Genomic DNA, 25,940 nt, shown 5'->3' on the forward strand with positions numbered 1-25,940 from the left:
AGTATTGGTAGCCTGACAATGTCGGCTATACGTTCTTCCGCCACCGAACACACCCACTACGCGGTTAGCGCTTGTCACGCATGCAGCCTTATCAACATTCCAATCTCTCATGCATGACGTGAAGCGGAAGGCTGCGGCGACATTTCCTTAACTATCATCTCTCTTACCGTCAACAGCTCAGAGTACACATGGGTAAGAAACCAGACCGCTGTCACTATCTATCACGAAGCGCTGCTTGCACCTTCAACTTGTCTTTCGGAGAGGAGATTTGAGTGCAGCACAAAGTGGTGACAGCACTGTACGCTTGCTCGGCACCTCTATCCGAGAATTGTCTGATTCAGCATCTAGACAGGTTGGACGCTTGCTTCTCGGATTAGAAGCGCTCTATTCGACCCGTTCTCCGTCATGGCGAGCACTAAGCGAGGTCTACGCCTGGAAGGCAAAAAGGCCATCATTACTGGCGCTGCTGGGTGGGTCTGACCAGTCTACTTTTCAATATTTACTACTGGATCTTTCTGCTGTAGCACTCGTACTGCTCCCTTGTCTGCGCTGCAGTTCTTTCGCCTGCATTTGTCTTATTGTCGAAGAGCGCACTCAGCATGCAGTGCCCCGTCCGGGTCACGTGCTTAGTACTAACCCTTATCTTGCCTCCGTGCTTACCATATTCTTGCCATTCCTTTGCTGTATTTCGTTCCTACCATGAACCTATTTGCGTTTTTGATTTCCCGACGTTGATGCCTCCATTTCTTCCTAGCGGCATTGGCCTCGAAACAACCATCCTCTTCGCCCGCGAAGGCGCCGCAGTCCTCATGGCGGACATATCCGAGCCCGCCCTTGCTACCGCACTAGCAAAAGTCCACACCATTCTCCCAGATCCGCCTCGACTCGAAACCATCAAATGCGACGTGTCTAAAGAATCTGACGTCGAAGCCATGGTCAAACATGTCGACTCCTGGGGCGGCGTCGACATCATGTTCAACAATGCCGGCATCATGCACGGTGATGATGCTGACGCAATTGATACGCCGGAAAAGATCTGGGATTTGACTCACAATATCAATGTCAAGGGTGTATGGTTTGGAAGTAAACATGCTGTGCTAAGCATGCGGAGGCATGAGAAAAAGGTTGGGAGTATTATTAACACAGCCAGCGTGGTTGCTTTGGTGGGAAGTGCGACGCCGCAGCTGGCGTACACAGCGAGCAAAGGCGCTGTGCTGGCAATAACAAGGGAGTTGGCGATTGTGCATGCGAAGGAAGGGTTTAGATTCAATGCGTTGTGTCCTGCCCCATTGAAGTAAGCCTTTCTCTCAACTTCCTATTGGGAGATGCTGATACTGGTCTTCAGCACCGCGCTCCTTCAAGACTGGCTCGGCGATGACGCAGCCAAACGCCACCGCCGCGAGATCCACTTCCCATCAGGCCGCTTCGGCGAAGCCATTGAACAAGCCCAAGCCGTCTTATTCTTGGCCAGCGACGAGAGCAGTTTCGTGAATGGGACTGACTTCGTGGTTGATGGGGGATTGACAAGAGTAAGCATTCTCACGGACTGTCGCAGAGGTCCTCGACTGCTTGACTCGGTATTGTCTTGTTTCAGGACTTGCGGCTGATTGCTGTGTATGACTAGGCATATGTGACCGCTCAAGGTCCTGCGACCAAGCCACCTGCCAACTTTGCTAGATAGGGAAACGAGATACTGAGCGGCGATGCGCTGGTGAAGGATTGTGAGATCAAGCCCAGGTATGACATTATCAAAGCTAATGCGAGAAGGCGGTATGTGAGCATGGAGTTATTGTCGGGCTCCACTTTTGCCATTCTAATAGACACACCTGGTTTGATATACCATAGACAGAGTTCTCAACTTCTACCGATCGAACTTGAGAAATGAAATGTTCAGACTTTAATGGGCCCGTTTGAGCCCGTTCTCTCAGAACCGGTGTCTACTTGGTAATTAGGCAGATCAGTCATGCTGGATTTCTCTCCCTTTACGATATAGTGTACTGAATGATCGCTTCGAAATTGCGTTCAGCTACAATTATATCAGGATTCTTGCGACCTGTTCTAATAAGTCCCAGATCCGCACAGAAAAGAACATACCCTTTCGAGCCTTGATCCAGTCTGAGATTAAAAGAAAGTACTAAGGAAAGACCATCGCTTGGCTAGGACAACGAAGCCCAAAAAAATGAACAATTCATCTGTGCCTCCCCACTATGATATCACAGTGTGTCACCGCTGCGGTACCAATTTACCACGAACGATTCGTAAAGTCGAGAAAAAGAGCCATTATAGGATCTAGAATTCGACACTCGCGTCGAGCGTCGAGTATCTTCCCGCGGCATCTGCGGAGACGTAGGATGAAGATGTCTGTGAAGACAAGAAGTGTCTGTAGTTTAGAGAAAATTCGTGGAAAGATTTGAGGGTTGCGGTAATGCCTGCCCACTATTGCTCACGATGTCTTTACCTTTGAATTCTTTCCGAATGGCATTCATTGCGCATGGCTCATTCGTTTGTGCCACAGAAGACCCGATGCCACACCAACGCCCAAAGCCAAGGGCATGAGTACCAGGAACAGGCCGGCGATCGAGCCACCCATATTTGACCAGACCAGCGATTCCGCTGCCATCAACAGCCAACATGACAAGAAAGCCGACGAGCGGCCTCTTGTGCACGGCTTCCAGACGGGCATGGCAATTGCACCTGTGCTTATGATGATCGATGAAGTCATGGTGGTCAGAGCAATACTGGGATGGCAACCAAGAACGGTGATCAATGTTGCCGTAAAAGGTAAGGAATTTAGGATGCTTTGGTCTAGAGCACCCGGTGACTCCAACTGGAGCGACCGAAGGGTCAGCCATGTGAGTGACGGGCATATCAGTGTGCCAAATAGAAAGCAGAGAAGGTCAGACGAGTCACAGATCCCTCATGGAGGTCCTTGATCCGGTAGAGCTGCTCGACGCCGGTCCCAAATGGAAAGAGCTTGTTGCAGCGATCCTCGCCTAATGTTGCAACAGTATTGTCCTACTCCTCAGTGGCGACACAGTAAACACGAATACTTCACGGATAGCCATGGCCCATCTTGGCTCGGGTTTGAGACGGAGGTCTGTAAAAGCTCGTGTATCGAGCTGAAGGACCAGAGATGGGACCCCTGCGTCCTTACATCCCTGTGTAGCATTTTCGTCGCTGAGTTGGTCTAATTGATTACGCAGCGTTGCCTTGTATGGTCCATCTCTGACAGAGCTTTTTCCGCGCGTGCAGAGATTTTTCGCAAACACAAACAACCATCTTTGATTGATCCTCCAGTCCCGTGATTACTATCTCTTCCTCGCCAGGCTAACAACTCATGGCTCTTTTGAGAGAAAGCAGCAGGGTGTCCTGGAGCGAGTGAAACTCTGCTGCCAATGTTCTCAGCTCGAGAAGATGATTGGGGGTCTGGTTATACGTCGTGCGAGCAAAATTTCGAGTAGGATAGCACTTAAAATGGGGGACTCGCTCAGCGCAGTGACCATCACGTTCTTAGAAGATCTGAACTTCGGGATCGCGAGCCTGAGCTCGAAGTCGGTCGGATCTTTACGCAATGAACTCAGCATTCTCAACTTCTTGATCCACGAAGATCGTCCACAGCCCGGATCACCCAGCGACTCCACCAGGTCGCTCGCACATTCGACGGAATTCAGACGATATATGATCACATCTATATCCGCGACCCACGTCACGGTCATCGTGAGAAACGCGTAACACGGATCGAATATATCAAGCCACAGATTTGTGGCATCGCATTTGGGTCCTATACATGTACATAGTTGAACCGAAGTGGTCCCTTTTGTCAGATTTCGCTGCGGCAGGAAGAACGTCGCTCTCTTGGGTCGGACTTGCAACGCGGCTCATCTGACGTATATCGCGGAGCTGGATGTCTGCACTGACTTCACCTTCTATGTGCTGCTCAACGCCTCATCTCATGAAGTGCGATTGGCTTGTTCCTTGTACAGCGTTGCTTTCGCAATTAGAGAACGCCCGAGTTTGAAGAGGACGACGCCCGGTTTTGCCTAAAGGATGACAGTCTTCAGCCTCGTAGCCTTGTCTTATGCCGCAGCGTCATGCGTTTGTGATGTAAGGATTCATCTATGGAAAGAAAGCGGACCGTCACTGACCTGCCTTAGACACTGTTTCCTATACCTTGCCAGCGTCGGCACCGTACTCTGATTCCTCTGCGCAGTTCTCAACATCAACCCAGGACACGATACCTTTACACATACCCGTGTGAACCAACTTGGGCATTTCTCTTGGCATTAGCGTCAATCATCTCTGGTCTTCATCACAGGCCAACGTTCGAAGATTGTGTCGTATCACACGAGTGTCGATTGCACGTGCCTGGTCCGCCGAAGCAAGTATCATTGGCGAATCGCCGCTTTTACCAATTCGTGGTCAGGATCCTGCGTAACCTCCCCCACTGCCTCACGAGTACGGCCATGAGCCTGCAGGTGGATAGCAGAGCCAAAGGGCCTGGAACTGACAAAAGAAATGGATTTTTGTTATATTCTGTCAGCCGCTCGCCCTTCAGCATGCATCATAGTCTTCTCGAAGTATCATTTGGCCTGATTTTCATCCACAATTACGGTGTCTTCTAATCCCTCGATGACCCAGTCTTCCTCTTCAAAAAGTCCGCCACTTGAGCCTACTCAGCGAACATATTGTCATTCGATGCTCCTTTTGGAACACTTCGTCACACTATCCTCCTCTTGGAAGATTGTATCACCTACACCGCCCTTCCCACAATGAATATACGTGATCGGCATCAGCAAAGGCGTTAGGCTTAGACATGGCTTGCGCGCCAGCATAGATCTACCTCCGGTCGATGCAGTCGCGTAGACTTTTAGGCGACCTCTGGGGTTGGTGCAGGCATTCCCGGGCGTCGAAGGACCACATTACCCGGCGTGAGAGAACCCTTCGTGGGGACAGGAAACATGTGAGAGAATGTAGCGAAAGTCATGCATGCAGGGTTAAAACCCTTGATGAAGCTGTAGAAGTCCTGCGCGGCGCCAGAAAAAAGTGATAATTTCAACAACTTTTTTTTGAATATCATACATTCGTAGAGGGTTCTCACCCTCCATGGAACCGCAATAGTCCTACATTTGAGGCATGGTGCCAGGAAAAAGTGATAATTTCCACCAATTTTTCCGTCGTTTCATATCTGCAATTGAATTCTTTTGATGCGTTTAATCCTTTCTAATCAATATCCTCTGATAGGAAGAGCCATCTTATACTGGTCGATATCCACAAAAGTGTGCGTAAATGAGCAGAAAGCGAGCTTTCTCCTGCTGTGAGTTGGAATTCTCTCTAGCATGACTTTTGCTACGTTTTCTTACAGAGTCATGCTGAGCACTTACGACCTTGTGCATCACATTTTTCAACCTCTCTCGCCCTTGTCTTCGCTCCTCCCCGGACAAGCCCTCAAACACTGCACCAACTCCCCCGCCTTCGCCCGCGAGAAGGCCTGTCCTTTATCATCAACCCCGATCGCTAGCAGAACCTCGTCGTCCAGATACCCCACGTGCATATCCTGCGCTTCATCTCCTCCGTCTTTCGCTGCCCTCGGCTGCCTTCCCCAAGCATAAGAAATACTGACCGTGTACGTGAAGTAGGCCCAGTAGTCCTTGCCGCGGTACGGCTCCGTTGCATTGGCAGCTGTTTTCTTCGTCATGGCGACGATCTTGGCGTTGGCAGGATCATCATCCCAATTCTCGCTCGCGGGCCATCCTGAAGCCGTCTCATTACCCATCAGAACCGGGTGCTGGCTGATGCCTAGCATCTCAAACGGCGGCGTAGCAGACCAGACCATAAAGTAGCGCTCATAGCGTAATGGAAGCTTGAGCCAATTAGGAAATTTGCGGTGCACAATAGCGAAGAAGACGGTGTTGTCTGGTTTGGCTTTGCAGTCATAGTCGAAACGATTGCAGAGCACAAGACGAAGAGAGTTGGTTGCTTGATGCCAAGTGCCTCCTCTCTTCATCTTATCTGGTTCCTCGGCATCGGTGAGATCACGCAGACACGGCTGCTCGAAGGGATCAGTCAGATTGGTTGTGGTTAAGCCATTTCCAAGGAGCTTGGCAAAGGTGCGCCCTCTGGGTCCGCCACGAGGGTTGGAGAGATCGTAGTGGATATAGGACTCGCCACTAGAAGGGAAAAAGAGGAACCAGTTCTTTTCGATCTGTGAGCGAGTGTTGGCGGGGTTGCGAGTCAGCTCTGTGAGAGTTGGGTAGGACTTCAGAGGACCAAGGGAAGGTCGTTTGGGGGAAGACGTGAGAAGCTTTTGGAGGGGCGAGTGCAGGGTGCGAAGATCTATGATCCAAAGGCCGAAACAAGCGTAGCGGGATCTGTAGAACGTCAATTTTGTGTTGAAAAGCTAGGAGGGGGCCATACTGGGTGTTGACCATCATCAAGGGCTCGCCTTTGCCGCTCCAGAAGATCCGAGGATCGTGGAAGCCCGGGATGTCAACATAGGGCATGAATTTCCCTTCACATCTCTCTGCCGGCGTTGGTGGCACACTAAGGGTCACTGGTGATGAAACACAGCGCATCCCACCGCCAGGACCGACGTGTCGAAGGTCGTCCTCCGTACACCGCTTCTCCCTTGGCCTTGCATTTTCGCCGGATCCAATGTAGCAGACATTAGCCTCGCACAGCACATTCTCTTGGTGATTGCCGTCTGTGACGATCCTGCTCACGATCAAATACTGGTTTTTCGACCAGTATGGCAGTGCAATGACGGTCGGATTCCAGAACACTCTGGATTCCGGCTTCAGCGAACCTGGTGGGATCTGCGAGATGTTCTGGACGATGTCAGGTAAGCGTATATGGCCTGTATATTTGTTGGCGTCAATGGGACATCTGAAGAGGTGTTCAAGATTGGGATCGAGCCCTGGTCGCCATAATTTCGAGGTGCTCTTATCGTCGTTCAATGCCTTCTCGTGTCTGTGATAGCTGTAGTAGTATTGATTGGGTGGCGAAAGATGATTGTATGAGGTATTGGCGATGGGTAGGGGGTTCTGCAGGCCTGAGATTGGTACATGAATGCCTTGTGGAGGAGCAGGCGCTGGGTGGAGGACGAATGATGGCAACGAGGTTGGAATGGGCAATGCACGGTAGGAGATGATGAGGGTCACGAAGACAATGGCGGGTAAAAGAAAGCGTCGTAACGGCGGTAAATAGATCATCTTGGTTTGTGAAAAAGCATGTGTTCTGGATATGGAAGGTTCCAACGTTGCCGAGTGCACAGATGGATGTGTTTATGGCGCTTGGCAGCACGAAGACATCAGTTTTAAGACGGTGCGCTGATTCTTCCTTGGGATGCAACTCACAGATCGTCATTCTGGACGTAGTGTTATGGAACAGAATGTCTGCTGCAAAGAGCCTTCTCAAGGGCATTTTCCCCCTGGACGCAGGGATTCTTCTTGATCGTAGACCATAACAGTGACAGTCTTCGAGCTCATGGCATTCACAACACCCACCGTCGGTTCGGCCATCGACCACTAGATGTTCTATGCTCAGCTGTGTATGGGGCCTAAGATGCTTCATATATATAGATCGTAGCCCTTTGACGTCGTAATACATTGAAATTTAGGCCAGCTAATGAAAGCATTTTACTCACTGGCTGTTCCCTCTCTTGCAGTACATTGATCCTACACCAAAACGCCATCAACGCCTTCGCTATGATCGTCATCCCTTTTGTCCCGGCATGTCTATGTCTAACGCCATATTCCCAAACTACAAGGATTTTACTACCTCGCATGATCGTCTTCGTCCTCCGACTCCTCGTCCTCCTCACTGCCCTCCTCTTCATCCCAACCCTCCGACTCGAGATTTGCCCCACGTATTCCGAAGGTCATCAGGAATCCGACGAAGGTTACACCGCCAAAGACGCCGAATGCTACGGCTTCGCCCTTGGGTTCTACATGAGTCCCGAGTGAGAAAAGACCACCAGCGAAAAAAGGGCCTACAGCTCGGCCGGCTGCGGATAGAGTCTGGGCGAGGCCATTGAGCGTGCCGAGGACGGAATGGTTGGGAGCGGAGTTGGTAATCTTGGACGAAGGGTAAGCTTGGTCAATGAAGGCAACAGTGGGACATATACCAACAGAAGAAAGCTCGTCAAGCAGCCCACAGCAGCCAGCGACTTCACTAAGAGTATGAATCCCAGCTCGACCCACAACCATGCCTTGCCGGTAGAGATCCCTCCATCTCCATTCTTGCTGTCCTTGTACCCCACCCACGGCGTCAGTATGAATGCCAAAGCCATGGCCGCCATGCAGCTTCTGTAAGTCACCCGGTTCCCCAACTTCTCTCGCAGCTTGCCAAAGAAGCCAAGCTGAAACACAATGGTTGCGGCACTCGCGAAAGCCAGCGAGAACCCGATGTCTTTAGGGGAAAGGTTTCGGCCTCTTGGAGGGGCAGCTTGGCCAAAGATAGGGTAGAGCGAGTTGTAAGAGATGTTAGAGAGCTGAAAGATGAGATATGTGGACATGAGTAGCAAGGTGTCTCTATTTAAGATCTGAGATTGTGTGAGATCTGTGGTATGGTGTGGTATCATTTCCGGAATCGAGGTCTGGGACCCGGAATCCGAATCAGAGTCTTCTTCATCTTCATCCTCATTGGTAGCATCGCCATCGATGTGTAAAGGTCGCTTGTGGTTGATACTTGGTATCCGGAGGTAGCTGGGTCGGCTCGAGCTTGCGAACTGCCAGCCCCAACTGAAGAGGTTGCCTACTCGCTTTCCCAGTGGCGGCAGGTCCCTAGCTTCGTCAAGACTCTCTTCCAAGAAAACCATCGTCACTATCAAGTCGACTATAAGGACGGCCGCTGAAACCAGGTTGGGCTTCAGGTATGGATAAGGATCTTCCTTCGAGAAATGTGCGTTCTTGGAAACTAGCAGCCCCCCCACCACAGGTCCCGTGATTCCACCCAAGCCATATATGACCGGCAAATATATGAAAGCCCGAGACTGATTGCTTCGGTCTGTGATCTCCCCCAGGCATGTAGACACCACGCCCTGGTTCCCATTCACGAGCCCCATTAACACCTGTACAATTACTGCCTGCCATAGTGTTTTGCAGAACCCGAAAGCAACAAAGCATGCAGCGCTGAGCAGTGTTCCTGTCAGCACCACAGGCTTTCTTCCAATTCTATCTGACAGCCATCCCCAAAAGAAATTTGTAGCAAATTGTGCCAGGGCGAAGGAGGAGGCTACGAGCCCAACGTAGAGTCCAACCTGCCCGGGATCGACGTCTCCGAATGTGGCTACCATTTGTGGTAGGTAGGGCCCAATGGAGTTCAGGGCGGTCTGCTCGGAGAGGGAGATGACCGCCAAGACAAAGAGCTGCCTGATGGGGAGAGGTGACCCTTCATGGTTGGAACCCTTAGACCCCGTTCGGGCATGATGAGGCCCGTCGTGGGACGAAGTCCTGGAAGTGTCTGATGGCGGCTGACCTTTGGATTTGGGGGGAGGAGTGGGGAAGGTCTGGTAGTGAGTGGTTGAGGACTTTCGCCGCGTAGTGCCGTTATTCGGGCGTCCCATCGCAGGAAATGAACACGACGGTGTATGTCATAAGCGATAGTGAGTATATCTGAACAACAAGTAAGGAACAATCATAAATAAAGCGAGGTTCTCCCCACACAGCAAAGCGAGAGGAAAATTAAGTCTACAGACTCCGAGCTTCACGCTAACACAAGCTCGATAAGATCTACGCTTGTCCCAATTCAGATCAATCTATCAGATCCGACTTGGCAGACCGAAGACTGGTGACTCCCTTGACTTCGAATGCGAATTCTTTTGTTGTACTCAACAACCAATGAGAGATATAAAGTGGCAATGACATTTTCATTCTCTATTGTACAAAGCTTCTAGTCCGACAGACGATCGATCATCTAAAATTAGACGAGGAGATCTCCCTTCACTGCCCCCTCCTTCTCCCAAAATATCTTCTTCAGCTTTCTCTCTTTCTCGTCTTCTATATACTTGTCAAAGTTCTTCTGTTCAGGATTAAAGACCTTGCCTTGATATACTTCGTGCGGCAGGAAAGCGCATCTATCCTCCACGCCAGCAAGATATCTGCAAACATGCATGTGCAGGAAAATAGCAACTCGCTGGTTCCCTTGCACTGTCAATCTCCACTTCGGGGGCGCCGCGGTGTCGTCGTAGAAGAAGTCAAGGCCCTCCGAGTCGTCAACGCTCGTATCAAGCCAGCCGGAGGTGTCGAGCCAGAACACCGCCTTGTCTCCATCAGCTCTAAGCTTGGCGACTGCGTTCTGAGTAGCTTGTTCAAGCTGACCCCGCAACGGTCTCATCACGAAGATGGGGATCGCTGCTGGCGCTATGCTCGAAACCATTCCAGGAGTCCCACTCCTCTCGCTTTGCAGAATGGATGGGTGTTTGGGATAGGCCAGTCCTCGTATCGCTTTGATCAGGGAGACGTATGTCGTCTCAAAGCTTTCAGAGAGGTCCCATAGAGTCTTGTTGTGATCAGATGCATGGTCGTTGAAAGAAATATCGTCTGAATCACCAAGGTTAATCACCTGTCGTGAGTTTAGTCAAGGTTTTCGGGGTGGTTTGACAAGGGTCTTTTACCAAGACGTCTGGTACGTAAGCACTGAACATCCACGGATGTTCGAAGTATGCTGAGCCATAGGGACCACTGCGTATTCGATCAGTACTCCGTCAGTGCATTAACATTGGGCAGATCTTGCCTGCGAAAAAACACATCTCCCATACCAGCTGATTCGCCAGAGCCGCTAATGCAATCTGGCGTTAGGCACATTCCATCGACACCAATTCCAACATGATCAGCCCCAAACATCTCCCCCAGCAAGTACTCCCAGCCCATGACACCAGATAGCAAGCCGTTCGCGCCTCCCGTACGCCTGCCCCGTTGCTTTCCGGTCAAAGAGCCCGGTGAGTCCGTGATAACTTCAAGTAGCTTTTTCCGATCTTGATTGGCGAATGGAATATTGTCGTCTTCGGCAATATCGCTGGCCTTCTGTCGACCACTTTTGGTAGTACCATCTTCCTCAATGTCATTCAGTCCAGTCCTATGCCTTTCTCCTACTTGATCGTTCTCCGCGTTCAGCAAATCCTCGTTCACGTAGTCCTCGCTGAGCAAAGACCCAGCCACTTTGACGAGCTTGCCTCCTTTGCTGAGCCAAAGACCTTCCAATTCCACGACGCCCATCCCATGGTCATCAGTCATTGGGGCGACAACGCGGACATGGTGCTCTATTCTCTCGTCCAGGCCATTGGAGCTGATAGTGACTAGCGATGACGAATTTGGCAGAAGAATGTATTCTTGGTCATCGACCTCGGCCAGCAAGGAGACAGGCGGTGCAGCTTTGTCGCCGGGGACTGGGTGGAATGAGTAATGCTTGCGATGACCATGCACTAGCAGTGTTGATGCTTCTGGCATACTGCTTAGTGTGCTTGACTCTTGCTCTGGCGCATTATGAAGGGCCAGGAGCAGAGAAGTGGTATTCTTGACGGAAATATCAAAGTAGACTCCTACAGAAGGTCTATAAGCTATTCCGTCGCTATCAGAGCATCTTTGGTAGTTACCTGGAAATGTTCCATCTCTGCGTAATCTATTGGGCGTAGACGTCCAGCGGCCAACGTACTGCAACACGTCAATGACAAGACTATTTGTGTCTTGTTGCCGACTCACATGGATCTTCGGATTCGTGGCCGGGTAGAATTGATAGTCATGCATTCTCCTCTCGTGCAAGAAGTCCCTGCCTAAGCCACTGGCCCCAAGCTTGACAACATTCATCTCCTCACTGCCTCCGTTGAACCACCATAGAGCCAACGCAATAACCATGAGTAGAAGCCATACGGGCTTGCTCGCAAACAAACGCTTGAAGCGGTACCCATTGTGTTTGCGATAACACGATCTAATCGTGCGGCGAGGGGCGAATGACTCTGGGGTTTCGTCAATCGTTGGCGCTTTGAGACCTGCAGAGTAGTAGGGAGAGTATGCTGTTCTGGCGAACGGGGTATCTCCAGGAGTAGGGTATGGAGTGATGAAACGACTCGTAGGCGGTGGAGTGCTCCGAGCTGATTGGCGCGGTGAGCCAGTGAGATCTGTCAAGGTAAGGTGGAGATTTGGACGACTGCGAAAAGGTGGCTGCGACATGGCCCTGAAATTCTTATTCTCCTCCTATCGAAAGCCTCTTGTAAGATGAGCGTCTTCAGGTTAAGATGTTTGTGTGTCATGCGAACCAAGCGTCGTTGCGTTTGGTTGTGTTGACGAGACCCCGCACGCATGGCATGAGCGACTACCTAGGCAAGTAGGTGCGGTCGCTCAAACCTCATCGTCGATCCGTCAATTCAAAGGCCAGTTAAAACCATCTTCTGAGCGTCTAGTAAGAAGATATATTCAGGGTATCACACGCGACGCAATGCATGTCTAGAAGCTGGACGAGGAGAATTACTCCCTTGATGTTGCCATCAAAATGGGTCATGACGCATACCTAACTTCGACCTACCTATCTTCGACCTGCCTACCTGTCACCGGTCTTGAGGACTTCAAGAGCACCACTATCATCAATTTTACTATTGGGCAGCGAATAATGCCAGATACACTCCCCATCCCATTCCTACTAAGCTTCCAACAACCGTCTTCCTCTCCACGGGTATAAACAAGTGCTGCACTAGATTGACGGCCGGCCAGAGCTTATAGCCCGCTTTCATGACGGGCCACATTTGCTAGCATGCAATTATCAGCAAATGCATGCATCTACACTTAGAGCACCACCACATACCTCCCTCACCGCCATCCAGCATTCCTTTAATGGCACGCCCCTCAATGCCCTACTACCTCCGACATACGCCGCGACATTGACCACCGCCGCAATCGTTTGATCGAGCCCAAGCTTGATCAGCGTGTTCCGCACATTCAACCTCTTCTCCACCTCCACACCCTTGCCCCCGTCATCCACATTCATTTTCTTGACAGTGTACCCGGGGAAATTCTTTTCGATATACTGCTGCCAAAGGTAGTTGGGAGGCGTCGAGAGCAGGGTGTAGAGGAGAAGAGCTGGGATATTTGGCGGAGGCGAAGACGTGAAATACTGAGCAATAAGGAGTGAGCAGAGAGTAAGGACGGTGGATTCTGCGTCGATTTTCTAGTCAGCATTGCTTCTTTGAGGCAAAGTCCAGAGTCGCAAGACAAATTTAGGGGAGTAGGGAAGGTCAAATTGCGCGACGAAGGATCATCTCCAAAATGTACGTACGAAGGGTCGCGTTAATGATAGGTGGGACCATCTCGACGGAGATATGTGTGAGAGTAAGACTTTGCTCAAAAGAAAGCGCAAAGCAGGAGGCCTGGGGTATCACTGGGTCTAGTCTCCAGGTAAGAAGCTCCCAAGGCGAATGGTTTCAATGGCGCGTTTGGCTCGCTTATTGCGGCTCTTAGATTCACCCCCGGATGCAATTCCCTAGCAAATGCAATTTTTCGTTCCACACCATCTGATTAAAACCTTGAAAAAACAGATTATGAAGCGTAGAATACGATTTCTAAAGCTTCAAGAGTTCTTCAAATCGAAGTCGTACTGACAAAGTTATATAACGATCGACTTGTAGTACGATTTTGGTGAGATGCAGACAATTGAGGGACCGGACTTATCGGACATTGCATCTGCCAGGGGATTGCATCCGGGGTTGAAACTAAGTATGCAGGAATTGGGGAAGCCGAGGTCTGGCAGGAAACGGCGTAGCTTAAGCCCGGCGGCATGGGAAAAGGTGTGGGGGAGATGGAGCTGATGTTGTGCGTGTCATTGTAACATCCGGTCTTTCATATCGTATATATCCCTCGCAAATCTATTATCAATCTATTTTCGTCTGTCTACACTTGCTCGTATGCAATCAGCCAGCAGGACATCGTCCGTGTGATGCGGTAGAAATCATATTATCATGGCCTTAGGTAGATACATATGTCTTCCCTGATGGGACCCCAACAGCGTCTGACACGTTGACTCCATCACAGCTACCACAGCCGCCATTGCTGCAGGCACGACAGCAGCAGCAGCCTACTTAGACGCCAAGTTCCATATCAGCAAAGACATCCGCCAGTTGCGGATGCTCAGCAGTGCGGAGCGCGAGACCACAAGAGCTAGTACAGAAACCCTCCCTCATTGGCATCCCCTGCCAACAGCTCTCGTTGGCTGACCCTGTAATCCTCTCGTCACAGTCAAAACCAAACGCCTATCCTGCCTCTACTTCTTCGAAGAAGCCGTCCGCGACTACCCCGACGCTGAGGCTATCTGGTCGCGTGAGGGAATATTCACTTGGAAAGAGACACATACCAAGACTTGCCAATATGCTGCATATTTCCTTGAGCTGGATGTCAGACCTGGCGAGCTGGTGGCCTTTTATTTACAGAACTCGCCTGAGTTCATCTTTGCGTGGTTGGGATTATGGGCCATTGTACGCTTTTGAGGGCTTTTAAGACCAGATTGACTGACTGTGGTAGGGATGTGCACCGGCCATGATCAATTTCAATCTATCCGAAGATGCCTTGATACATTGTTTGAAGCTTTCGGGCGCCAAGATAGTAGTGGTTGATGAAGAGGAGAAGGTAAGGACCAGGATTGATGGTGAGAAGCAGAGGATAGAGGAGCTTGGCATGCAGACCATCGTGCTGTCTAGGGAGTTGAAGAGCTCCATAGCTGCAAAGACTGCACAAAGACCTGATGACAGCTATCGAGAAGGCCTCAAAGCCAGCTTCCCAAGTGTACTGTTTTACACCAGGTGAGATCGAGACATTCCACGCCACAAAATTGACGTCAGGACTCGCTGACGAGGAGTTCATCAGTGGGACGACCGGTCTGCCCAAAGGCGCATCATTTCCTACCAGTCGAATGCACCTCGCGGGCGCCAGGCGTGCAAATTATTGTGACCAGCGCCCCGGTCCTGGTGGAGACAGATGGTACGTCTGCATGCCGATGTACCATGGGACAGGTGGAATCGCGGCAATGACGTGCATGATGGCCGGTGTCTCCCTCGCCATTGGTAAAGGCTTTTCAGTCAGTAACTTTTGGCGTGATGTCCGAGATTCGGAGTCGACCTTCTTCGCGTATGTGGGGGAGACGGCACGCTACCTCCTCGCTGCACCCCCGTCGCCATTGGATAAAGAGCACAAGGTCCGGTGTATGTGGGGCAATGGATTGAGACCCGACGTGTGGCTTCCTTTCCGTGAGCGCTTTGGTGTACCGGAAGTGGCCGAGTTCTTCAATAGCTCTGAGGGTATGTTGTCTTTGTTCGTCTGGAACCGAGGAAATTATTCTGTCGATTGTGTTGGTCATCATGGAGCGTTGATGAGACTTGTAACGAGGGATACATTCGCGCCCGCAGCCATCGACCATGAGACGAACGAAATTATCAGAAACCCAAAGACAGGCTTTGCAACACGAAATAGCTACAATGAGGGCGGCGAGATTCTTGTCAGATTGTCCGATGAATCGCTCTTTCCGGGGTACTGGAACAACCCTGAGGCAACAAAGAAGAAACTCGATCGGGATGTGTTCAGAAAGGGAGATCTGTATTACAGATCGGGCGACGCCCTGAGAAGGACTGATGACGGAAGATGGCTCTTCATGGACCGCTTAGGGGATACGTATCGATGGAAGAGCGAGAACGTCAGCACTGCCGAGGTCGCAGAGGTGATTGGCAAATTCCCCGGCGTCTTCGAGGCCAACGTATATGGAGTTGAGATACCCAGGCATGAGGGCAGAGCAGGGTGTGCTGCTCTTAGCATAGCGCCTGAACATCGGAAGAATTTCGATTGGAGGGGACTTGCATCACATGCGAGGAAACAGTTGCCAGGATATGCGGTACCTGTCTTTGTGAGAGTGCTAGGTGGAGAAGTTGGCGGGGCAGCGAGTCATAACAACAAGCAAAACAAGGTTGCTTTGCGAGCAGAAGGGATCGACCCGAGCAAGAAGGGCTCAAAGGTAATGGGTGGTGGAGGAGATGAAAATTATTGGATGTCCCCAAAAAGCGATAAGTATGTCCGCTTCGAAGATAAGGACTGGCGCAATCTAGTGGGAGGGACAGCTAGGCTTTGAGAAATGGTATGTCAATGTGCATATAGCATGTGGTAATGTGTAAGGGAATATTGAGCCCATGACTCTGTGGTGCACTCTTCTGTTGAAGGAAACCGAAAGTGTCGACCAGCTAACAAAGTCTCGTCCACATAAGACCAATTTCAACTTTACGCCGTTCTATATCGGGGCGCGTGCATTGCCTCGATGATCTGTACGATCCAGAGATTAGCAAGTGCAATGACGACTTTGCGACGTAATTAACGTGAATTTTGAATCGCCCTCAGTGATCTTGGTGTAACAATGTGTAATCATTCCCCGGAGGAAAATCATTTACTATCTAGTGCTTGTGTTTTGTAATCATTGGGCAGGAAAGGTATCTGGACTAGGCGGACGGACCTTCTGCATTCCATCCATGCAAAGACAACCACGTTGATGGATGCTTGGTGCATGGCGAGCACATTCAGTGATAATCTTGAAACGATCGGCCAGGTACCTAATGCGATCCTGGTCAGCAGGTGAGAAAGAGACTCGATGAGAAAACGAGCTGGGCACGCAGAGGAAGGTCAGAATATGTAAGATTGAATATCATACAACTTTCTCCGTATCGAGCCTCTGGCGAGAGGTTCACGGGCAAAGAGTCAATCGCAAATTATAACATCATAATGTAGAGCAGAGAGCCAAAGAATAGAGTAGTCAAGTATCATACCTCCATCACACTCTTCAATTGTAGGCCCGAGCTATCGCGAGTCGGATAGGCGAGCTTGAGCCCGTAGTCTTAAGCACGGAACATCTCATATAGATCTCACATCCTTGACCGGTCACTGGCGGCGCCTTCAAATCTTCCGCCTGTGACTGCATCTGCTTGCCTGCAGCGAGGACTCGGAATACGCCGGACTTGCTTTAGTCGGCATATTAAGTCGGCGGTCGTGGAGGATCACTCGCGTCTCGCAGAGTGATTTGGTGCAGGCATTTACTGTTGATAACCGTGTAAAGAGCGCAGGCGAGTTCTTTTCAATGGTGTTGGAGGCAGAGGAGGACGCAGCGCCCAGTGCAACAGGTACCGTACCTCATCTTGGAGGGTTTTGTCATCGTGTACCGGTCGTAATGAAGGTTTTAGTATCTGCGCGTACTCGCATAAGCATTCAAGAAGATACGAAAAATGTGCTTGGTCTAAAGATATTTGAAAGCGCACTTCGAGAAATTGAATGATCTGCAAGCCTGCAACGCTAGGCGCTAAGCTAGCGCCAAATTTTAGCCGAGCTGCCCACCAAAGTTGACTCGCAACTCAACATCGGTGATCGATTTTTACAACATCCTCTTTACAATCAGATCTACCTGTGAATTATCCTTGATCCACTATATCACCGGGAGCACTGTTACTGACTCTAAATCCCTACAGTCGCCGCCGGCATGGCAGAAAACGCAGACATCGAGATCAAAGCCTCACAGTGGAGGTTGGTCGAGGTCGGCCGCGTCGTGCTCTTTACCCACGGTCAATACACTGGACGCTTAGCAGCCATCGTTGAGATCATAGATCACAAGCGTGTACGTCTCGGCACCCGAGCCTTCCTCCCACTTGCTTGGCCTGACGTTCAGAACAGGCATTGGTCGATGGACCATCCAAGAAAGAAAATGCAGCTGTCCCTCGTCAGTCCGTCGCACTGAACAACCTTATCATCACTCCTATCGTCATTGAAAAGCTACCACGAGCAGCTGGGAGAGGTGCGGTTGCGAGAGCATGGGAGAAGAGAGAGGTTGAGAAGAAGTGGGATGAGAGTGCGTGGGCAAAGAGGCGGGAGCAGAGGGAGAAGAGACGTAATCTTTCGGATTTCGATCGATTCAAGGTCCTGAGGTTGAAGAAACAGGTACGCGAGTCCCGAGCATGCGCATGGTCCCTTGGTGTCTGAGACGGTTGCTCTATTCCACATGACGGCAGGACTACCTGGCTAATTGCATTCTTTCTAGGCGCGTTTCGAAGTTCGCAAGGCACACGCAAACGTCCGAGCTTCGGCAAAGTCGTCATCGTGAATAGAGGTTCTTTGTGCGGGAAGCGGGGAGCAAATGTCTAAGCTTTACTATTGCGGAGGGGTGGATGCTCTATGCTAGGACTGAGAGTCGAGTAGCAGCACTCAACCACTGAAGCACACGAGTGTCTCACAGTTGTTTCCGTTCAATTTGCCAACGTCTTCCTGAGGATCGATTATTTGAGGGTCACAAGATTGACCTGAAATGAAGCTTCCACCAGCTTTTTACGTAGAGTGTAGAGAGCGTATAGTCTGATTACACCTGCTTAGTGTCACTACGTAGCAGTCTGAACTGCGATAGATCGAACTTGGATTTGCGTTGCAGAGCCCTAGCTTTCACTAGCGCAAAATCGAAATTCGGCAGAGCTTCACGGAATCCGCTAATTTCACACAGTCACACTTCGAGTCTTCAAATCTGTCAAACACACTCTTGCAGTAAAGTAAGTGGAAAACCGAGCTTCACAAGTATTGCCGACTGTCAATTGTCCTTACAACGTACGCTGCTTCACTGCCAACAGCGTATGGGAAGTTGGGAACGTTGATTTTCAAGTGATGCAAAATATGCGCTGACAGCTGTGCTTTAGTACATTCCTGCTCCAAGATGTCAAATCCACGCATCGAAGAGCTTCCCGATGACCCACCTGCCAAGAAGGGCGCAGAGGTCGACGATGCCTCGAGCAGCTCCGACTCAGATGAAGCGGATGCGGCAGGAGGAGAGGGGGACTCCGGCATCCCAGCTGGTTCCAGTGTGACCGTGCACTCTCGTAACGAGAAGAAAGCGAGAAAATCAATTGCGAAACTGGGGTTGAAGCACGTTCCGGGTATCACAAGGGTCACGTTGAGGAGGCCGAAAAATGTGGGTGATGGACTCTGATTGCATATGGACCGGACCCTCGCTTGGGCATAGCTTTGGAGGCTCTCAGAGCAAGGGCATTAGCTGATACTTCCTCGACAGATCCTCTTCGTCATCAATTCGCCCGACGTCTACAAGTCCCCCTCAAGCAACACTTGGATGTATAGGCCTCTGCAATTCTGAAATTTGGAGTTAAGGCTGACACTACATGTAGTATCTTTGGAGAAGCCAAGATTGAGGACCTCAGCTCTCAGATAAGCGACAGCGCTCTCAAGAACATGACACCCTCCGACAACGCTGGTGACTCTCACGCCGGCCACAACCACGCTGCCGAGGGCAAGGGCAAGGCTATCGAAGAGGCCAAGAAAGAGGAAGAGGAAGATGATGGGGAGGAGGTTGATGACTCGGGTCTGGAGGCCAAGGATATTGAGCTGGTCATGGCCCAAGCGAGTGTGTCGCGGAAGAAGGCGGTCAAGGCTCTCAAGGAGGTACGTATGTCCAATTCTTGACCTAGGCAATAAACTAACTTTTATGTCTACAATTGCAGAATGATAACGACATAGTCAAGTATTACCACTCCCTTCGTCTAATACGTTCCGCGCTTGCTGACACGTTGGTGCAGCTCTATTATGGCGCTTTCCAGTTAGCAACAAGACTCTGTAAAGTGGCACGAGCAAGGTTGAGCACGGCGAGCACGGATGATCTCTGTACTAGCGATGCTTCCTTAGGGCAATGGTGGGATATTCGCCATATCCAGCAGATTGGGCATACCCTCCTGTTCTGTTCTCAATCTCCAATCAAAAGCACCCAGTTGAACATATCTCAGCGTTCGTTTGCAATAATCCGCAAACTTGTAGTATTTGCGCTTGTCGTGACTGTTGTACAGGGGGCTACGGCCAACGTAGCAAGGTATTCCCAACCATTGAAGATTGTAGAGCTCCTCATGAGTATTGAAGCTGCAGCCTTAAAGTATAGATGAAGTTGATTGCCAGTCTCATGGTGGAGCATCACGTGATCGTCCTCATGTGAAATAGCGTGCCAAGACTTCGACAAGAAGCTCAACCTCAATCTTCCATTGATTCATCTCACGCCAACAACATCCCATTGCCATTGGAACCGCAGACATGGCAGCAGGAGTACGTGCATCTCCAATCATCAGCCCGCCCGGCTCAGGCTTGCGTTAGACCCTACTGACACCCATCCCAGCGCTCCGCCGCCCTGAAACTCGACTGGACCAAAATCTCCACCTCTCTCGGTCTCAAAGGCCAGACGGCAACCGCGCTCCAAGCCTTCAAAAAGCGCAACGACGACGCGCGCCGCAAGGTCAACCTGCTGAGCTCGCAGCCCCAGTCCGTCGACTTCCAACACTACCGCGACACCCTGAACAACACGGCCGTGGTCGACGAGATCGAAGGCCACGTCAAGGCGTTCAAGCCGGCTACGTACGATGTGGGACGGCAGATCAAGGCCATCGAGGCGTTTGAGGTGCAGGCTGTGAAGAGCGCGGAGGAGACGAAGGGGAAGGTGGATGGGGAATTGAGGGACTTGGAGGCGACGTTGAAGAATATCGAAACCGCGAGACCGTTCGAGGATTTGACTGTTGTGAGTATCGAGATGTCGATCTTCGGACTCCCTGCGGCGATGCTGATGCTTGTGTGCGCTTTTAGGACGAAGTTGTGGCGGCACGCCCCGATATCGACACTCGAACAGAACAGCTTGTGTCGAAGGGGCGTTGGCACGTCCCCGGCTACAAGGTAGGTGATCTTGGAGCTCTTGACTGGCCTTGCCGATGGAATATCAGCATCGTGCTAACGGATACTCCAGGAGAAATTTGGGGATCTCTCGGTGCTATAGAGCAGAGTGTACACTTGCGTGTATCCCTTGCATTGCGGTCTAGAAATACTACATTGTATACATGCCAGACCCTAGATGCCTGTTAACCGTGCCTACCCATTCACTGTTTTCCGTGCCTGTTAAGTGACTCGACGCAGTGCAATGGGAGCTAAGCCTGGCGCTTGCACCATGGTCCACAGTTCCGAAGTTGGACAAGCAGATACTATATCGAAAATATACCCGCACCGACGGAAGCAGGAACCCAACTTGCCACAGCCACAACCAAATTGAAAGTGACCCTGGCCCGCACGGAGATTGGCCTTTTGTAAGGCCAGAAAGGCACGGTACTTGTAGCCAAGAATGGGCAATAATGTTCGTGTATCTGTGAAACTGCGGACCGGCATGAGATTAACGGAAAGCATTAGACGCTAGCTGCTAGGAGGGTTGCCTAACAATGAGTAAAGAGAGAAGGGACGTTGCAAAAAGGGCAATGGGCAAGAACGTAAGCTGCCAATCCACCACCGAGCTTCTAGAACACCCGTTATGATTACCTCATCCAGCAGGCAAGAGACTCCAGAAGGTGCCGAGACTTTGAATGATTCGTCTGTTAAATTTGGAAGACGACGTAGTTTACTTCGAAGACTTATTCAGTAGATGGGACGAAGGCTTCCTGCTCGCCCGGCACAAGGTGGGTACCCAGATGATACATTCGTCGCAGTTTGGGGCATATGCACGTTGCTAAGAGGCGAGGCAGGAGTCACTGTCCTGTTGTTCAACTGGGATCAAGGGTTTGTTAATATCAGCCAGGTACGATTACATGGGCCTGATAGAGACGCAATGAGTTCGAATTTGCTGACGCATCAGCCTATGATCCGACTCTCTGATGGGCGACGTCTCATGCTCTGTGCAGTATACTGTAGATACACCCCTTGCAAGTGCAAATCCTGATCACCAAGGCGTCGTCGGGGTACTGGAAGGAGGGGTCAGCACCCCCGTAGAAGAGGTCGCGGTATCTGTGTCAGCATTGGCATTGGCGTCAGTGTTGGCCTCTTGTGATGTGGTGTAGTTGGCGATTGGCCGGATAGAGGAGCTGAAGAAGCTGATTCGGTGAAGGATGTCCTGAGCGTCGCTGAGCTCTTTCTCCAGACGAGCTTGCTCTGAAGTAAGCTTTTCGGCATTCCTGGACAACATCGCTCTGTCGTCCTCCGCCTCCTCGAGGCTGTCACTCGCGTCTTTGAGCTCCTGTTCTAGACGATCATTTTCCGTGCCGAGTCTGTGGATCTCATTAGACATCGCAATCTTGCTGTCCTCCAACTCTGCCAGCGACTCCATTACTCTTGCTTGCTCGACAGCGAGCCTGTCATTATCTCTCGCTAATGCTGCCTTGTCTTCTTCCACTTCAGCTAGCTCCTCCGTGAGCTTCTCAGCTCTGCCTTGAAAGCTCGCGTCATATATCTTGTCATCCTGGAGAGTGTCAGCTATCAGTGGTCGTGCACCAAGAAGAACGTGGGGTTCATAGAGGAAGCAATCCTTGCACGTACAGTATCATGAGCATACTTTTGGTCTAACAGCGCTTGTCTCAGGATACTCACCTCGTCTTTGAGCTTGCGGATCCTCTGCGCCACCGTGTCAGAAATCCTAATTTATTAGAAACTCGGAGACAGAGAGCCTACATTTCGAAGTTTGCTCTTTAAATGCCTAGATTTCTTCTCCAATCCGGCATTCTCGGCCTCTAAGTCGGCTATCTCGGTCTGCAGCCCAAGATTCTCTTGCTGTAATTCGGGATCTGGCGACTGGATACTGGATAGCTGCTGAGTCAGACCATGTACATCAGCCTCGAGACCAATGTTTTCCTGGATCCAGAACTCCTGATCCTGATTCAGTCTGCTGATGGTCGCTTCATTCTGAACAGCCTGCTCTTGCAAACGTCGAATTTGAGTCTGAAGGTCAGTGGTGATCTGTAGACTTTGGTCAGCCACGATGGTGACAATAGGGAAGGGGAATATCACAGCGTACTTTTGCGTGCGTGTTCTTCGCCGCCGTAAGCTCCATGGAAGGCAGCGCCCCCATGAGGTACGCGCCAATTTCCATGACTCTCAGCGACTCTGGGATGGCTATGACATCGGTTGGACAGGCAGCCAGATCAAGTAGAATAAGTTTTGTGATCGAGTCCGTGATGGTGCCAGGCGAAAACGAACCCTCGAGCAAAGACTTGAGCGCTACCCAAAACTCCAAGTCCTCGAACAGTTCGAGGGCGGACATTCGAGCAGCATCAGACGTGGATTTTGAAGGATGGGACTCAACCTTTTGTTGAATTTTGTCCACGAGGAAAGCGGTAACACTGTCAGCGGCTTCTGCGTTTCCGAGAGACTTGATGCTCTTGTAGATCTCTAAGAGACTTCGAAAGTTGTCAAAGGAGAGGACGTGGCTGGGACTTGTGCAGCGCGACTTTATCTCCTGTACCTTGCTATTGATGAAATTGTTGATGGATAGGCTTGCCGCTCTCGCTACAGTCGGATCACTCCAGACCACCATCAGCCTCTCCAGCTCGGTTAATGCGTGAGGGAGGAAAAGGTCTGATTGAGCTTCCGACATGGTTGCTGTTACTCTGGTTGTGAAAGCAAGTGAGCTCTTCTTCCTAGATTGTCATGTATTGTGGTGGTGTATTGAAGTATGCACGTAGACAAAGTATCAGGATTGAGGTGAAATGACGCGTCTGACACAGTTTTCAACGATGACGTGATGACAGCAATGGATCACAGGGCTTTTCTTGGCGCCCTGAAGCTTGATGCTGTTTGTCTGTATGCTGAAGTGTCCAGTTTGAAGATGAGAATTGGCAAAAAAAAAATTGTTTACGTCTCTCATGCTGCCGTTGTTGGGGTTACTTTACCGAGCGAGTTCAATATATACGCCTCTACTCTGACCAAGTCTCACGGGCTTTCTGCGACATCAGTATCTCCAGGCAAGTCGGTCCCGTTTCCAACTAGAGGTGCATCTTGAAGTTTCTTGAAGTTTGATGGGGCAAGGTCATCCAAATAGAACCCTTGTCCGTCAGGAGAAGACCTAAGACTCTATCTACTAATGTGTAGGCCTTCGACCCTATATCGCTGACTGCAACCCTCTATCTTAGCCGTCACATGCATTGTCCGTCTCAATGCAAGACCTCATCGACCCTTCCCCTTACCGTCTTCAGATAAGGAAGTAAGATTCGGCTGCCATGTAGACATCACAGGACTTGTTGGTGAATTGCACCGAACCATTGCTGAAGGTAGGGGTCGCCTCTCCGACAGAGGATGAAGACCTATCATTCTCATCCGCCGGATCCTTCGGCCATATACTACCCACCATTCTAGCCCCTGGAGTATTCCTCAAACACACAGGCACATACGTCGAAGACGCGGATGAGTCGTTCTTCTGCTCCTTCGCCTTGACAACACCCTCGTCTGAGCGCTCAAAGAACCATGGTAATGGTGGATTTGGCTTCGTCCCGTCAATAACGGTCTTCGCATCCCGGAGCTCCTTGGGTAGGGCTTCTTTATCCTCCTTGAGCTCATCTATCTTCACAGCCTTGGTGATTTGAGACGATCGTTCTTCGACCAGTTCATTGTACATATCTATGGCGTAAGCTTTACGGTCCGTATGCTTCAGTCAGCTGCCGAAGCTATCCCTTCACCTACACATCCATCAGCAGTTTACAATATTGGAGGACTATTGAATCTAAGCCTACCTTGACATAGTCCTCCTTCAAACCTCTGATTTCTGTTCTTGGACTAGCTTCCCTTGTCCTCAAGGTCACGATCATGGCTTCTTGATTGCGTGGACCTTCCTCGAGGCCCTCAATGTGCAGAATCTAGTCACGATTCTCCGCTTCGAGCTCTTGAATGTACTGGGCCTTTCTATCAGCATATGAGATGGATCGAGTTCTCGGGGCCCGGCTTACATGAGCTGAGTCCTCCTTCGCTTGCTTGAGCTCATGCTCCCCAGCCGTCAGCCGAGACAACAGGCTCGTGATATGGGCGTCCAATGTACGCCGGTCTAGACTCGGCGGCGGATGATGAGAAGATCCTTGATCGCGCTCAGGAACCCATGCTACTGTGTTGAGATTCTCTTGATTAAATTCGAGATTGCCCATCTCCACGTCGCCGACCGCACCTCCTGAAACGCCATCGCCCAAACCAAGGTGCTGTTTATTGGACTTTTGGTGAACCTTCAGAGTCCTGTCAGCAATATTGTTGCCTCAAAGACCGTCAGACTGAACATACATTACCATGCTCCTCGGGCATTGCGCTGGGCTCTTGCACGGATTGTACGATATCATTCAACGAAGGCTGCGTCCATTGTGAGCGGCAACATAATACGATCTAATATGATGCCCACTCACATCGGACTTCCCAGCCTGACGTATGCTCAAGACACGGAGCTTCTGCGCAACGATCTTGTCGATTCAGATGTGGAAATGGGGAGGGAGCGTGTCTCGTAGCTTCGCGGCCAGCTTCAAGACCTCATTGACTTGGCATCGTCTGCGACTACGGGTCCCTTCTTGAACGCCTCCGATAGGGCATTCAGCCCCGTGAAGACGACATAATCGAGCAAGCTGCCGGATTCTGAAGACGCTATAGGATACTTCGTCGTCTGGAAGCCGAGCGCGGCCCACTCCTCTAACGTCTTTAGGCAACGAAGATCTGACGTTGCGTCCACAGGGTTCAGAGCGAAGAGAACGGTGACCATCTTTGTTGAAAACGCATCGAGGATGCCCAGGTGTTCGCCGTAATTTCGCGTTGTACAGATGTTGAGCTCGAAGATCGTGTTACGTATGCCTATCAAGCGGCCAAGATCTTTCAAAGAAGTACCGTGGATGTCATTATCACCGAGTGCGTCCAGACCGACCAGCTTTTGCGTGATGAGGTCGGTGATGGATTCAAAATTCATAGGTGAGTGACCATGGATCTTCCAAACTGCCACCAAGCGCTATAAGTCACGAATCACTTCATTGAAGCTGTTCTCTGACTCAGGACTGGTCTTGGTTGCGACCTCTATTCCTGGAACATCAGTGTGTGTGTACTCCCGACTGTAGAAATAATCTAGTTCAGAACAAAGTGAGCGTTGAAAATGATGCTAGGTATGAAAAATCTCTTGGCTAGCAGTGAACCATAGAT

At 50.6% G+C, this 25,940-nt stretch overlaps 9 protein-coding genes across 9 annotated transcripts; 4 read left to right on the top strand and 5 right to left on the bottom strand.

Annotated features, from left to right (window-relative positions):
• Positions 1 to 405: 405 nt before the first annotated feature.
• On the top strand, positions 406 to 1,681 carry HO133_003986 (uncharacterized protein; the record flags this gene model as incomplete). Its single annotated transcript, XM_037294905.1, has 4 exons — positions 406 to 470; positions 755 to 1,294; positions 1,346 to 1,529; positions 1,625 to 1,681. The coding sequence occupies 4 exons, from the start codon at positions 406 to 408 to the stop codon at positions 1,679 to 1,681; spliced, it is 846 nt and encodes a 281-aa protein (XP_037148952.1).
• A 3,720-nt stretch (positions 1,682 to 5,401) lies between these two features.
• On the bottom strand, positions 5,402 to 7,208 carry HO133_003987 (uncharacterized protein; the record flags this gene model as incomplete). The annotated part of the gene is made up of 2 exons (XM_037294906.1): positions 5,402 to 6,368; positions 6,415 to 7,208. The coding sequence occupies 2 exons, from the start codon at positions 7,206 to 7,208 to the stop codon at positions 5,402 to 5,404; spliced, it is 1,761 nt and encodes a 586-aa protein (XP_037148953.1).
• A 564-nt stretch (positions 7,209 to 7,772) lies between these two features.
• Positions 7,773 to 9,562, bottom strand: HO133_003988 (uncharacterized protein; the record flags this gene model as incomplete). Its single annotated transcript, XM_037294907.1, has 2 exons — positions 7,773 to 8,072; positions 8,123 to 9,562. 2 exons carry the CDS (start codon positions 9,560 to 9,562, stop codon positions 7,773 to 7,775), a joined length of 1,740 nt encoding a protein of 579 aa, XP_037148954.1.
• A 356-nt stretch (positions 9,563 to 9,918) lies between these two features.
• Positions 9,919 to 13,294, bottom strand: HO133_003989 (uncharacterized protein; the record flags this gene model as incomplete). Its single annotated transcript, XM_037294908.1, has 8 exons — positions 9,919 to 10,560; positions 10,613 to 10,679; positions 10,732 to 11,536; positions 11,591 to 11,648; positions 11,697 to 12,141; positions 12,612 to 12,736; positions 12,793 to 13,142; positions 13,264 to 13,294. The coding sequence occupies 8 exons, from the start codon at positions 13,292 to 13,294 to the stop codon at positions 9,919 to 9,921; spliced, it is 2,523 nt and encodes an 840-aa protein (XP_037148955.1).
• Positions 13,295 to 13,942: 648 nt separating this feature from the next.
• HO133_003990 (uncharacterized protein) lies at positions 13,943 to 16,095 on the top strand (the record flags this gene model as incomplete). Its single annotated transcript, XM_037294909.1, is given in 5 exon segments — positions 13,943 to 13,952; positions 14,016 to 14,144; positions 14,220 to 14,455; positions 14,502 to 14,760; positions 14,780 to 16,095. The coding sequence occupies 5 exon segments, from the start codon at positions 13,943 to 13,945 to the stop codon at positions 16,093 to 16,095; spliced, it is 1,950 nt and encodes a 649-aa protein (XP_037148956.1).
• A 1,389-nt stretch (positions 16,096 to 17,484) lies between these two features.
• Positions 17,485 to 18,102, top strand: HO133_003991 (uncharacterized protein; the record flags this gene model as incomplete). The annotated part of the gene is made up of 3 exons (XM_037294910.1): positions 17,485 to 17,619; positions 17,676 to 17,939; positions 18,040 to 18,102. 3 exons carry the CDS (start codon positions 17,485 to 17,487, stop codon positions 18,100 to 18,102), a joined length of 462 nt encoding a protein of 153 aa, XP_037148957.1.
• A 597-nt stretch (positions 18,103 to 18,699) lies between these two features.
• On the top strand, positions 18,700 to 20,805 carry HO133_003992 (uncharacterized protein; the record flags this gene model as incomplete). The annotated part of the gene is made up of 6 exons (XM_037294911.1): positions 18,700 to 18,954; positions 19,054 to 19,112; positions 19,166 to 19,439; positions 20,158 to 20,553; positions 20,619 to 20,705; positions 20,776 to 20,805. 6 exons carry the CDS (start codon positions 18,700 to 18,702, stop codon positions 20,803 to 20,805), a joined length of 1,101 nt encoding a protein of 366 aa, XP_037148958.1.
• Positions 20,806 to 21,732: 927 nt separating this feature from the next.
• HO133_003993 (uncharacterized protein) lies at positions 21,733 to 23,379 on the bottom strand (the record flags this gene model as incomplete). Its single annotated transcript, XM_037294912.1, has 4 exons — positions 21,733 to 22,248; positions 22,326 to 22,400; positions 22,458 to 22,742; positions 22,801 to 23,379. The coding sequence occupies 4 exons, from the start codon at positions 23,377 to 23,379 to the stop codon at positions 21,733 to 21,735; spliced, it is 1,455 nt and encodes a 484-aa protein (XP_037148959.1).
• A 594-nt stretch (positions 23,380 to 23,973) lies between these two features.
• Positions 23,974 to 25,713, bottom strand: HO133_003994 (uncharacterized protein; the record flags this gene model as incomplete). The annotated part of the gene is made up of 4 exons (XM_037294913.1): positions 23,974 to 24,426; positions 24,512 to 24,634; positions 24,725 to 25,001; positions 25,286 to 25,713. 4 exons carry the CDS (start codon positions 25,711 to 25,713, stop codon positions 23,974 to 23,976), a joined length of 1,281 nt encoding a protein of 426 aa, XP_037148960.1.
• Positions 25,714 to 25,940: the final 227 nt, after the last annotated feature.

Source organism: Letharia lupina (genome assembly GCF_014066315.1).
Source record: "Letharia lupina isolate WasteWater1 chromosome Unknown contig_19, whole genome shotgun sequence".
NCBI classification, from domain to species: domain Eukaryota; kingdom Fungi; phylum Ascomycota; class Lecanoromycetes; order Lecanorales; family Parmeliaceae; genus Letharia; species Letharia lupina.